Source organism: Montipora capricornis, chromosome 14, assembly GCF_036669925.1.
Source record: "Montipora capricornis isolate CH-2021 chromosome 14, ASM3666992v2, whole genome shotgun sequence".
Classification (NCBI taxonomy): domain Eukaryota; kingdom Metazoa; phylum Cnidaria; class Anthozoa; order Scleractinia; family Acroporidae; genus Montipora; species Montipora capricornis.
Window position 1 is genome coordinate 4358594 of NC_090896.1, and position 12259 is coordinate 4370852.

Consider the following 12259-nt stretch of genomic DNA (forward strand, 5'->3'; position numbering starts at 1 on the left):
TACTTTATTCTGGCATGGGACTTCAGCACTCTGCCGTTGCCGGCAGCTAACTCTCTCTAAACTACTAAAAACTGGCGTTTAAATATGCTCTTGCTTGAAGAAATCTCGTTCCCAGAGTCTTCGTTCCCCTTGACCAGCGGGTCGGGTTCCGAGAGACTCTGGGATAAGTTCAAGGATAAAGTTTTTGATTGGTCTGAGCATGAGCAATCGATTTCGGACACAAGGCAACTGCCGCGAGGGGTTTCTCAGAGCACCGTATGATTGTTAATAATTGTTTGGATTGGTTCGATTTTGTTGATTAGTTTGGAGCCAAAGCAAAGAGTGAGAACCTTTTAAATCTAATGGAATGGAATCGTCTCTCACGGAGTAATTATGTCTTTTATAAAATGTAGTCATACCGAGCTGTATATTATTATATGAATCCATAAGATCTTCACGTATAGTTACTTACGCACATGAAGCTACGGTGCGAGAACCTTTAGCAGATGATTTTTTGGGTAGAGATAGAGTTATAATTATTGATGCAAAGAGAACTCGTTTGGCTTGTGACAGTAGGGAGTTTAAGATCTACGACGCGACGGCAACGAAAACGTCACAAATTTTGCATATTTAATGAGCAAAAACAATAGCTTTGCACGTTTTATAAGTGTATTTTTCATTTTTGTACATTTCTTTCACGTTTTCGGCAAATCTACGTCGTGAAATGACCAATCCTCAAGTTTTACGGAGAACGTGAACAAAAGGCAGCGAATTTGAATTTTCTGTCGTAGATTCAATACCGCACCTCCTAATTCAGTTCCTGGAGAGTTACACTAGTTTTTAGAAGTTATACAAGCCGACATAACGGCGGAAAAGATTAATAAACCTGAACTTGCAATTTTAAATGACGTTTTCGTTACCGTCGCGTCGCAGATCTTAAACTCCCTAGTGCTGTTGAACGCGAACACAGTAAACAAATTATCAAAATATAACTAATAGTTCACTTCTCCTTCTCCTCCTCCTCTAAAACAACAAACACCAACCGCTTTTCACAAGACAATTTGTCCAACAATCCCGGCACCTTCTCCTTCAATGGCTCTTAATCCTTCGTCTCCGTTTCTCGGTACGCAAAATGCATGTTTCTTTCTTCAGTTGACTCTTCTCGTTTCTCCGCAGAGTATCTTTCCTTACAGCCGCCACTGACAAAGGGGTTTTGTCTTCGATTACTGCCAAGCTCCAACTGATGGTTCTCAACAGTGTTTCTCTCCGCGCTTCCTTACTTCTTTCCTCAAACCTTCTTTCAACCAGCTCAGTTCTCTTTCTTTGTTCTTTTCTTCTCTCAACCGTTTATCGACGCACCCTACAACAAGTTACTTACATTTATATCTTTCCATAATCATCTCTTCGTATAGGAAATCGCACTACCTCGAGTACAATTCGTGATTAATAGGTACGAGTGATTTTGAAAGTTCTTTTAGGTGAGTGCAATTTGAGAACTTTCAAAATCACAAGTACCTATTACTCACGCATTGTGCGATTTTTTATTTATAGTAAATTCAACAAAATTATTAACTGTGGGAAAATGATGTAATTGAGTCGAGTACCTCAGCCTAGTTTTCTTCGAGGTTCGGATTTATATCACGCTCTTCCGCCCAACTACGCCACACATTGATCCAGGTCTGTGTGCTTTTTTTGTTGTTGTTACTGACTTTTTCTGTTATGTTTTGGATCCCGTCTTTACCGGAAATTGCGAAACGACTGTCGGCCATTTTTTTTGTTGACGTTCTTTTTTGCCGCTTATGACTACACTTACGCGTCGTTTCCATGGAAACTTAATAGGCACTCCTACGAAGTACAATTTGGAATTAATTGTATTGCTCTTGACCAATCAGAATTGAGTAATTTTGGTGAGTGAACTATAATTGAGTTGGAACCAGCAACTCCCATACTAGGCATATGCCACGGCGTTTTCACGAACCGGTTTATTTTTAGATTGCTATTCGCGGGAAATTTCTAGTGCACTTTCGGTCCTCAGTAATGTGATACATCGATCCGATGAAAAAAAAAACATGGCGGCCAAATGAGGTCAGTCTTTGGATGTCGCTCCTTAAAATAAAGCTCTGATGTGTCGTAGTCCGCTATTCCACTTCAGATTTCCCAAGACATAGCATTCCCAGAGTTCCGTGTATGAAAACGTCTGATACTCTCTGGCTGCATGCTTCGTATCCTATTTGGATCAAACCGAACCCCTTGTAGTGCTGATCCTCGTATCCGAATATGTTCTATTGGTGTTTTCAGTTTTCCCAACGGTTTATCCGTTCAGAAGTGCATAAAATGCGATGCTTGTATAGAAAATGGCTAAGAACTTGTGGTGAAAATGTAGCGGTGTAAGAGCTCAAGTGAAGGCTGCGATGCGGTCCGGCACAACGGAACCCACATTGCGTACAAGAGACTTCCGCATCATCTTCTGCCTTAAAAAACGTCTTACGTCGGAGTATCGAACTTAGGCCAGCCCAAATAGGAGAAGATGCCGTTTCTAAGACTGAAGATAATTTTACGTTAAGGCAGTGGGCTGCAATCTTGTCCGATGCAGGGTATTATTGTTATGTAAGGTCACTAGAAAACAACAACGTCGATAAAATCACACCTGTTCATGATACTGAAAGAGCTCCTTGTGTTGCTTTAATTGTTAAGCGCTACAGACATCTCCCCTTTACTCAAGTTTCAGGCCCATTTCAGGCTCCGAGTTTGGTGATATATCCAGATGGTGAGTGGTGCCTAGATAGCCCTGTTGTCGAATACAGGAAAATCAAAGGTGGAATGTTGAGTTTTCTAGTCGAGTCCTAACTGGTCGGTTTTGCTCGGAAATGGCTTTCCGAACAACATGTGATGTGCCCGGCCCTGGTTTGGTGGATTTTGAGGGCCAGAACTCAGAAGAAGAACTGGGTTATATCCCCAAAAACGTGAGCAGGATTGGAAAAGTAATCTCTATCATAACTTTGTTTTTTTTTATTTTCTCCTTTAGACATTAACCTGCGATCAGGCCCATTTTTAGCTTCGCCCATATGTTTTCTTATGTCGTCCCTCGCTAAAATTGGGCCTGACCAAAAGTCTCTCAAGAATTCCGTTTGGTCGGCCAAATTGACCAAACTCGTGATCTGATTGGCTGTTGAAACGCCGGAAGTGAAATGCCATCGAGATTGCGCGGAGCTCTCGCGAAGTCCTCGAGACCAATCCGCCATAAGTGTACGAAGAAATTTGCTCCCTTTTGTTCTTACGATGCCGTGGACGGTGCAACTTGATTTTATTTGTATAAATGGAGATATGACATCTGAAATATCTCATAACTTGTCCAGAATCGGGTTTGAATCTCTGGAACGAGTGAAATTAGCGATTCCGTTGTCGAGCTCTGTGGCCATGGGGTTGAAAGTACTGTGGCACAAACTTCCCTGATGTTTTGAAAGCTAAATAACTGGTTCTTTCAAATGGTAATGAAAGCCGATGCATATTGGTTTCCTGGATGAGACAAGGGACATATATATCAACAGGAGGAGATTCTGATAAAATCGCAAGTTACACGAATGCATGTTTTGAATATCTGTGTATCAAACGGCTTTATTTATTTACTGTACATGACACGGTTTGTTTGCACACTTCATAATATTTCCAGATGATTTGACTTAAAACTCACACTCCAGAAACTAAAATGGCATGTTTCCAGAGAGATCAATTGTACAACAATAAAAGAAACTGCGAGTCCATCTTACTGTTCGTACTCCATCAAAAAATTAACAGCCAAGCGTATCGTGATTTTACTGCGCGCAATTCTAAAAATACACTGCAACTGAAGATATTACCCGAAAAAATCACCGAAGAAACCTTCATGGGCAAACGCGTTAAAGGAATAATGTATTTCTCTTTTTTTTCGTTAAAAATCTATTGCCAAACCGTCCAACGACAAAATGCTAGGTTATCTGAATTACAAATTAAGATGTCAAGCTTAAAAGATTGCATATTCAGTGAAGTTCGGAGGGAGAATTACACCGGCCTTTGCCGCAATATAGTCGTCGAAAACATTCCCCATGCTTTAAATGTGTTTTTCTCAAATTAAAGCCAACGGTAACTTTCGAATTCGTTTATAATATTCCTCCCACGGTAGTTAACTTTGGTCAAAACAAAATAGCGTGAATCTGCCGTCCACGCGTGTATTGGTGTAATGGAAGTAAATTTGATTGGCCGATGAAGTACATGTCAATCAATCAAAAAAGGTGGGCGGAAGGAATTTTGAAGAGGAATTTGGTCAGGCTCTATTTTTCGTTTCGCCAACTCCACATCACGTAGCACGCGAAACTAAAATAGAGCCTGATCGCAGGTTATTAGACATGGGATCTTTTGCGCCTTGTTGTACATGGTTTTTTGTCTTTCTGCGACTGTTTTTTTAAGAACGTCTCATCACATAGGGGGGATATTTCATAAGTCCCCTTCGCATAAATGGTACTGCAATTAATTAAGTCCATCTATAGCGTTCTAAAGTTTGCAAGCGGGGCGGGAATTTTTCAGGTCTTTCTTACGGTCCCGCCCTCGGTAAACTTATAAAACAGAAAGAGATGGACAGAAATCAGAAAGGGGTCACAGGGACACCTTTGTTAACATAAGGGTTCAAATGTGGTTGATATTGTGGTTAAGAGTCAGAAGTTTCCAGTCATGTTTATTTTACCTGCAAACATTTCATAATCATTTATTGGGGATACGTCAGGGATTAATGCATGTACACTGATTGCAGTGAAATTTGGGGCATACTGTTTTCAGCAAAAACTACATATTAATCCTTTACTTTGGGACCAGCATCCAAATATTTGGGTTGACTTATTTACAATGCCATCTGTGATTGAAATGAACTTTATGATGAGTTGTACTGTGATGCTGCTGTTTATTTAGATGTAGAAGATGTTGTTGATGCAGTGGGGGATATTATTTGGTATTGAATCTGCTGATCAGTTAATTGGATTGCAAATGATTTTAGTGATTTTGTAAACCACATCTCTGGAGTCATCCATTCATCAAGTGCTGATCGTTATAGTGTTATCATTTCAGATGATAGGTCTGTGGGTTTTTTTGTAAAGAGCAATAGCCTGTATGCTATCATTGATAGCCATCAACATGTCAACAGCAGTGGTGGTGGGATGATCACTATGGCAAGCAATCCTCAGACAGCCATTTTAGAGTTTTCACAAATCCTAAATCACAATGCTAGTCTTAACTTGGGAACTCTGAACTGGGTCCAATACAGTACTGCATGATAATCAGGTCTGGAAGTCAACTCTCCTTTCCATGAGCAAGTACAATCAGGCTGCCACTTCACATTATTAGTAACAATGAATAGTGTATAATTTGTGTTTGCAAGTACAGTGTGTATGGCATGGGGTGTCATTATAAACAGTATCACACTCAAATTGATGTGGTTACTATTTTTTGGTTAATGTAAGTGAGAGTTGACCACATAGAACTGTTTAGCAAGCATAATAAAATACCATCAATGCTTTTACTATGAATATTATTTAATATTAAATGTGATTCATAATGGTGCTTCACAAAGAGGTGCTAAGTATAGAAACTGAGACTGCAAGAAGAAAAAATGTATGGATGTTTATGAGCCCTCAGAAAACGACTACTGGCTTTTTATAGCAAAAAATCGATGACATATGTTTTTGTTAGCTTTCGGTCGCCATATTTGTGCCCCTGAGAGGGACACACACATGGTGTCTTCATACAAAGCCTTATAAATTTGAGTAAAACATTGCTTCGAATATCTCTCCCACGAAACATCGCAGACCTGAACCATTGCGAGACTGTTTGAATATTCATCTTCTTTTATCTCTTTGATACTTGACTTTATTTATGGCATGGTTTTGATGATGGTGTGACAGTGAAAAGCGGCAATAGTTTAAGCGCGACACTTACAAATACTTTAAGCCGGCCGCACACGGTGAGGAAAGAGCTGAACAAAGTGCCTCACGAGGCGGTTTGTCCAGCTGTTTCTTCACTTGGCTCGGGAGGCCGTGAGGAAAAAATCAAACATGTTTGATTTTTATCGCCTTGCGAGGCAAATTCCTCATTGTGTGCAGCCATCGAGAGAATCGAGTTGAGCTTGGTCAATCAAGCATCCAATAAAAGTACATGGCATTCTCACGTGACTTCAGTGACGTCGGAATTTCTTCCTTCGACACCATCTTGAACCGCGGGAGTCACGCGGCGTATGCGTATGCCATGTATTTTTATTCTGTTTTATTGGATGCTTGATTAAACCAAGCTCTGCTCGATTCTCACGATGACCGCACACAGTGAGGAATTTGCCTCGCGAGGCCAAAAATATCAAACATGTTGGATTTTATCCTCGTGGCTTCGCGAGGCGAATTTCTCACCACAATTTCCCAACACACGTAAGGAAACGACTGAGCAAACCGCCTCGCGAGGCAGTTTGCTCAGCTCTTTCCTCAAATTTGCGGCGGGCTTTAGGGAAGGTACGTTTTTTATTGAGGGGGAAGGGGTGAGCCGGGTCTTCGGTGGGGAGGGTCCTTGGTAATTTTTTTACAAATTAAGGAAGGTCAAACCTGTTTTATTTTAAACCGGGGGAGGGTCATAGGTTTTTTTGGCAAGGAAAAAATTACTCCAGGTCGCTTCTATTTTCTATATACAAGCAAAGCTACCAGTCAAGATCAATCTAAATTATTTACAGGTGTCGAAAAATTTATTTATCCAAAAACTATCTTTTCCCAACTAACATAATTGTCTCTGTCGACCCGTGCCTACTTTCGCCCATAATTTTGATGTTTCCGCGTGGGGTTCTGGTATAAAATCAGTCTCCGCTGAGGATTCGTCACTTAAGCTACTCGGGCTTGAACCGACAACTCGATCTACCGCATCACTTTGCGAGTCAGTTTCGACCTCGGAAAGTGATGTGGTCACTGGTTGCCTCACATTTCTTAGCGGGAGCTGCCGAGGTTGAATTGTGCAGCAAGCTGCCAATGTGCGCTTTGATCATTGCGACCTTTTCAGCTTTCTTCCCTTTGAAGGTGATCTTGTGATGGCAAAAGTACAAGGATAGCTCGTCCACCCTCAAGGACGACAGCTTATCGGAACTGTACAGCCGATGTGCCATCAACAGAGTCAGGAGTAGCGGGCATTCTTTTTAGAATGGCGAGTCGGCAAACAGCCACAATAGCCACAAGTTGCTCCATCTGACCTCATGAAATCCTCGCATTCACCACAAGCACATTTCCCTCTTTCTATTCCTCGTACATCCTTGCCCATTTTCAAGTTTTCACCGAACAATCACACGCCACGCAATTAACTACTTTGTGCGCAGCTGAACGCGGTTATATGAGTAACACTTCCTGTTTATTCTCACTTCCGGTCGGCTATTTTAGTCTTGGATAGGTTGAGGGGAGAGGGGAAGGGTCAGATGTTTTTTGTTTGGGTATTTTTGAAGGGTCATGCATTAATCCATTCCAGGAAGTGGGCGGGCCACGACTTTTTTCGCAAAAAGCCCGGTCCACCCCCCACCCAATAAAAAACGCACCTTCCCTTAGGAACAAATAAACTGTCTTACAAACTATTCTTTAAGATACTAATTACGGTCTACTACCACGATACACTAACGCCAAATAATTAACACTAACGAAACAAACTATACAGGTATGAAAACAAAGAACCAAAAAAGGAATTTCGTGACAGTGGAGTGAAGGGTTTGTCGTCTAGTATGCCTCGCACCTTTGCTGGACAAGATTAATTACCGCTAGTGAACTGTACTGTAAAATGCCATGGTCAATCTGTACTACTAAGCACCTCATCTGACTGTGCTTATCGCGTAAGTATTATAGAAAGGCGGTTTTACGACTTTGGTAAAAAAGTGGACATTCCAATTTCGGTTCAGTCTGCACCTTTCATACGTACATTTGCGATCCTCATCTTTGTATCTGTTGTGCTGCTATGGTTTTCACCCAACACTTCTTTTTGAATTTCCAAGGCCTGTTCAAGCTCCTTTAAACCAGATTTGAAATCGTTTTGAACTTCAACCAACACGTCGCTGAGTAAGACGTGTGACCGTGCAGTGTCCTGATGAAAACCCAACAACTTCTTTCGCAGTTTAAGGGAGTTCCTGCTGTTCTCTACGGCGCCATCAACGTTTGTCTTCGCTAGAGCTTTGTACGAGAGAGCAATGAAGTGCAGAATCGTGGCAGTCCAGGGGTGTTCACCCAGTTGATTTCGGTAAATGGGCAACGTTTCTTCTTCCCAGATATCGATGGCTTTCTGATGGTCTCCCAGTGTGCAATAAGCATCTAACGACGGGAGAAATAAAATAACATGGGTTTTAATTATCTTTATTAAGATTAATGTTTACCATGTGAGCAAAAAGATTAGTATTGAATAGTTGATTAGATTATGCTTCGTGTTATGTTGTTTCCAACGTTATTTTACTGGCTCGTGCAAGTTCCATTGTAGCTGCTACTCGTGTGGTAGTCTCACTTTCAAGAATTTGTCATTTTCGATACGCTTTTTTTTCGCAGTCGTTGGTAGTTTCTTATGTGGTCAATGTTGTGTTGTGGCTACTACCTTATTAAAAATGTTAGTGTGTCAATAGTTAGTAGTTAGAGTAAAGAAGTAAAGAGTTGTTGAGAGTTGAGTAGTAGTTGTTAAAAGTAGAGATGAAGTTGAAATACAATTGGATTGAATGCAATTGATTGTAATTAAACAGTGCCAGTGTACTTTACAAGTAATTCAGAGTCTTGTACTTCTTTCTGTTAAAAGCGGACAGCAGTACACTAGTGCTAGTCTTTCTCCTGCGGCTCGAACACGGTGACAAGTTACTGAATGCAAAAAGCGAATGCAAAAAGCGAATGCAAAAATTTTGAATGTAATGAAGCTGAGAAGCACATGATACTTACTTCCAAGATCACAATACCCCGCGGCTAAATAAAGAGGATCGCCTAGCTTCTCTTTCAGCGCGATTCCTTCATGAATGAGTTTACGGCCTTCCTTTTCTTCACCCTTGAAGAATCAAAGTTAATTTAAAAAAACGCTTTGAAATTGAAAATGAAACAAACAAACGAACAACACAGGACAACCAAAAATACGCACCGTATCAATAACAGAGCTACGAAAATCGATGAAACGCGAAGAATCGATTAGATTGCAGGATTTGGACCGTTCTTACCTGAAGACAAAGGCATAAGCCAAGTTTAGACAGGATATGCGCATGCGCCTGACAATTTTGCTGCTCTTTTGAAAGTTTCTCGTAGATCCCTTTGGCCTCCTTGAACTTGTCAAGACTTTGCTGATTAGGTTTTAAGTGCGCAACATCACACAGGTAACGAAAACCCAGTGCATTTAGGCTGTTTGCAAGTCTCCTCTGATCACCTAAGCCCTTGGCGATACCACAGCATCTTCGGTAAAACTTTAAACACTCAGCTGGCGGCAATAAAACTTTACATAAAAAGTCTAAGACCTCAGTGCTAATCGCCACATCAACGCCAAATGCCCTCTCATCCGTGCTGCTATTCTCGTCCAAATACATGTAGTTCCTTAATGCTTCCATGATGTTTGCCCTGTATTCTCTAAAGGAGGAGATGGCACCCATTGCTGAATCCTTCGTAATAAACTCTTTGCTCAATGTCCTAAGCTTTTCAATGAAATGCTCATTAAACTTGTCCTGCGCGGATTTGCCTACTTCATCCATACCAAGATCCTTCCGGTTGGCGCGGCAGTACTCACGGACCAATGGATGCAAGGCATACTTCCCATCTCCCATCCTTTCTAGAAGAGAGCAACCCACCATCGTTGTTTTAACTGTCTCGGACTCCAGTTCGTCGTTAAAATGAATTTCGCTGATATCTTTGACTGAAAATGATGCTGGGAATACTGATAGTTTGATAAGATTTTCTAACAGTGAGTTAGGCATCTTCCTCAGAAACTTACCCAAAGCGTTGTAAACATTTTCCGCCTTAACTCGTAGGAATTGTATAGGATCCCCTTTCAACCATTGGATCAAGGCTTCCGGTGAAAAGGATTTTTGGAGTAGGGCCACACAGGGGACAAGAAGGAGGGGTATTCCTCCGCAAAGCGTACCAATTTCCTGGGCTTTCTCCTCGGTAATGGGAACTGATCCCTGTAGCAAAAGAGCGCAGGACTGGGGATCCAGAGGAGGGAGAAACTCCTTGTGTACGTTCAATGAGGTGCAGCCTACATCTTCTTGAGATGTGATGATCAGCTGAATGGCTGGAGCTTCCTGCACTACGAAGTTTACGAAACTGTCAAATTCCTCCCTTTCCTTCTCTTGTATATCCTCAGTGTTATCGAGAATGATACAAACGTCAGATCCTACAGCTTTTAGTTTTTCTTTCGCTATGCGAACGAGATCGTTACTTCCCGAAATATACCAACCGCTTATCCCACGAATAATCTCGGTACACAGTTGCTCGAGGGTTTCTTGTTTTTCGATAAATATAAGTGATTTGTTGTATTTGAGGAGGTCGTGACCTACTTTAATTGCGGCCTGTGTCTTTCCTGCTCCAGGAATAGATAGTAGAACAACCATTCGAAATGGCTTCGGCTGTGTGAGTTTTGAAACGATTTCTTCCACGACTTTTTCTCTCCCAGTAAATCTCTGCGTCAAAGGGGGGAGCTTGTTGGTAAAGTTCCTCGCTGCAAATTCTGCTGGCTCTCCTAAAATAAGGAAAAATAGAGTTTAATTAAGCTGCTGGCAATTCCCGGCGGCAACTAGAAAGGCCGATGACTTAAGCGATTTGCCATTTCTTTCCCTTTTACCCGCCAGAAAAGTTTATTGATTACAAACCCTTACAAGGTTAGTCTGCGTGGTGTCGACCTCAGTTTTATCTTGGGATCCTATGACACAGTTGTGTCGTTGTGTGTCTATAGCAATACTTGGGTCAATAAAAAAATCAAAGATGCACATTTCCATGTATGTACAATGTAACATATTAAAAAAATGCCAAAATTTACTTGTAATCTCGCTCCCTAATACACTTTTAGCTTTCTAGTTATTCCAGGTATGAAGGGCAGAATTCAATCGACATAAAAAAACAACAACTTTGCTTTAATCGGAACACACGCCTCTGCCGACAAGAAACCGGCGGCAATGCGAGGTTCGCTACGAAAAGAAAGAAATACAGTAATATAAGTTAGGAGTGTAACTACGTAAAACGTAAACTAAAAAAAATTATTTAACAAATGACAACGCTTACCGAATGTGCGCAACAAGACAGGAAAAAAGAGTACTCGGTTAAACAGTCACTCGGTTAAACAGGACGAAAAATGATTTAAAAAAATTTTCGGTCCTAATATAGTTCTACTAATTGGCCCCTTGGGGAATAACAAGAAAACTCCTAAGACACTAAACTGATTCTGCTCACTAACGAGGTAGTGTTACTTGAATTAAAAAGAATATGACAAAAAAAAAAAAAATAATAATAATAATAATAATAATAACTCACATACAAAAAGGAGTTATAAACTGTCCGCAACATTCCGGCCCCAAATAAACTACTTGGTAGAAACAGTTTATTTCACTCAAAATTTATGCGGACATGGGAAAGTTCTCCAAGAAACACAGCTTTGTAATGGGCCTGATCAGGGAACCGGTTTTCGTTTTAATCTCCACTGAACGCACGTGACCATCTTTAGCCTTGCGGACTCTGGTAACCCGACCTAAGGGCCATTGACCCCGATCGGTGTTCTTCTCTGTGAGCAAAACCAAGTTGCCCATCTTAAGGTTCCGGCTAACATAGCTCCACTTGTTGCGTTGCTGCAACGTCATCACCGGCTAACATAGCTCCACTTGTGGCATTGCTGCAACGTCATCAGATATTCTCGGAGCCAACGTTTCCAGAAAATGTTAGCTGTTGTAGGTACTGAATTTGCCGCCAACGTCGCTGACAGTACTGATCTTCTTCGGAGAAAACTCCAGGGGAAATTGATTGGGTTGACGTCAGTAATAACAAAAGACTTGGGGTGAGAGGCTCAGCATGTATTGGGTCGTCTGGGTTTGGCGTTAGAGGGCGAGAATTTATGACTGATTCAGTCTCAGCCGTTAGGGTCAGAAGTGACTTATCGTTGACAAGTTGCCCTCGTAGAAGGGCCTTGAGGATTCTCTTGACTGATTGAACGATTCTTTCACAAACACCTCCCATGTGACTGGCTGTCGGTGGGTTGAAGATCCATTTGATCTCGCGCTGACTTGTAAACTCATTTATCTTCTGTTGAT

The 12259-nt window shown here is 41.3% G+C and overlaps 1 protein-coding gene across 2 annotated transcripts in view; it reads right to left on the bottom strand.

Moving 5' to 3' along the window:
* Positions 1 to 982: 982 nt before the first annotated feature.
* LOC138033032 (uncharacterized) overlaps positions 983 to 12259 on the bottom strand; it is a 52661-nt gene continuing 41384 nt past the window's right edge. For both annotated transcript variants that reach the window (XM_068880765.1, XM_068880766.1), the window contains 4 exons: positions 9194 to 10701; positions 8925 to 9027; positions 7920 to 8318; positions 983 to 1339 (listed from right to left, as the gene is read on the bottom strand). In XM_068880765.1, the coding sequence (XP_068736866.1) occupies positions 1230 to 1339; positions 7920 to 8318; positions 8925 to 9027; positions 9194 to 10701 (2120 nt within the window). In that variant the 3' untranslated portion in view covers positions 983 to 1229. The remainder of the gene's footprint in view (positions 1340 to 7919; positions 8319 to 8924; positions 9028 to 9193; positions 10702 to 12259) is intronic.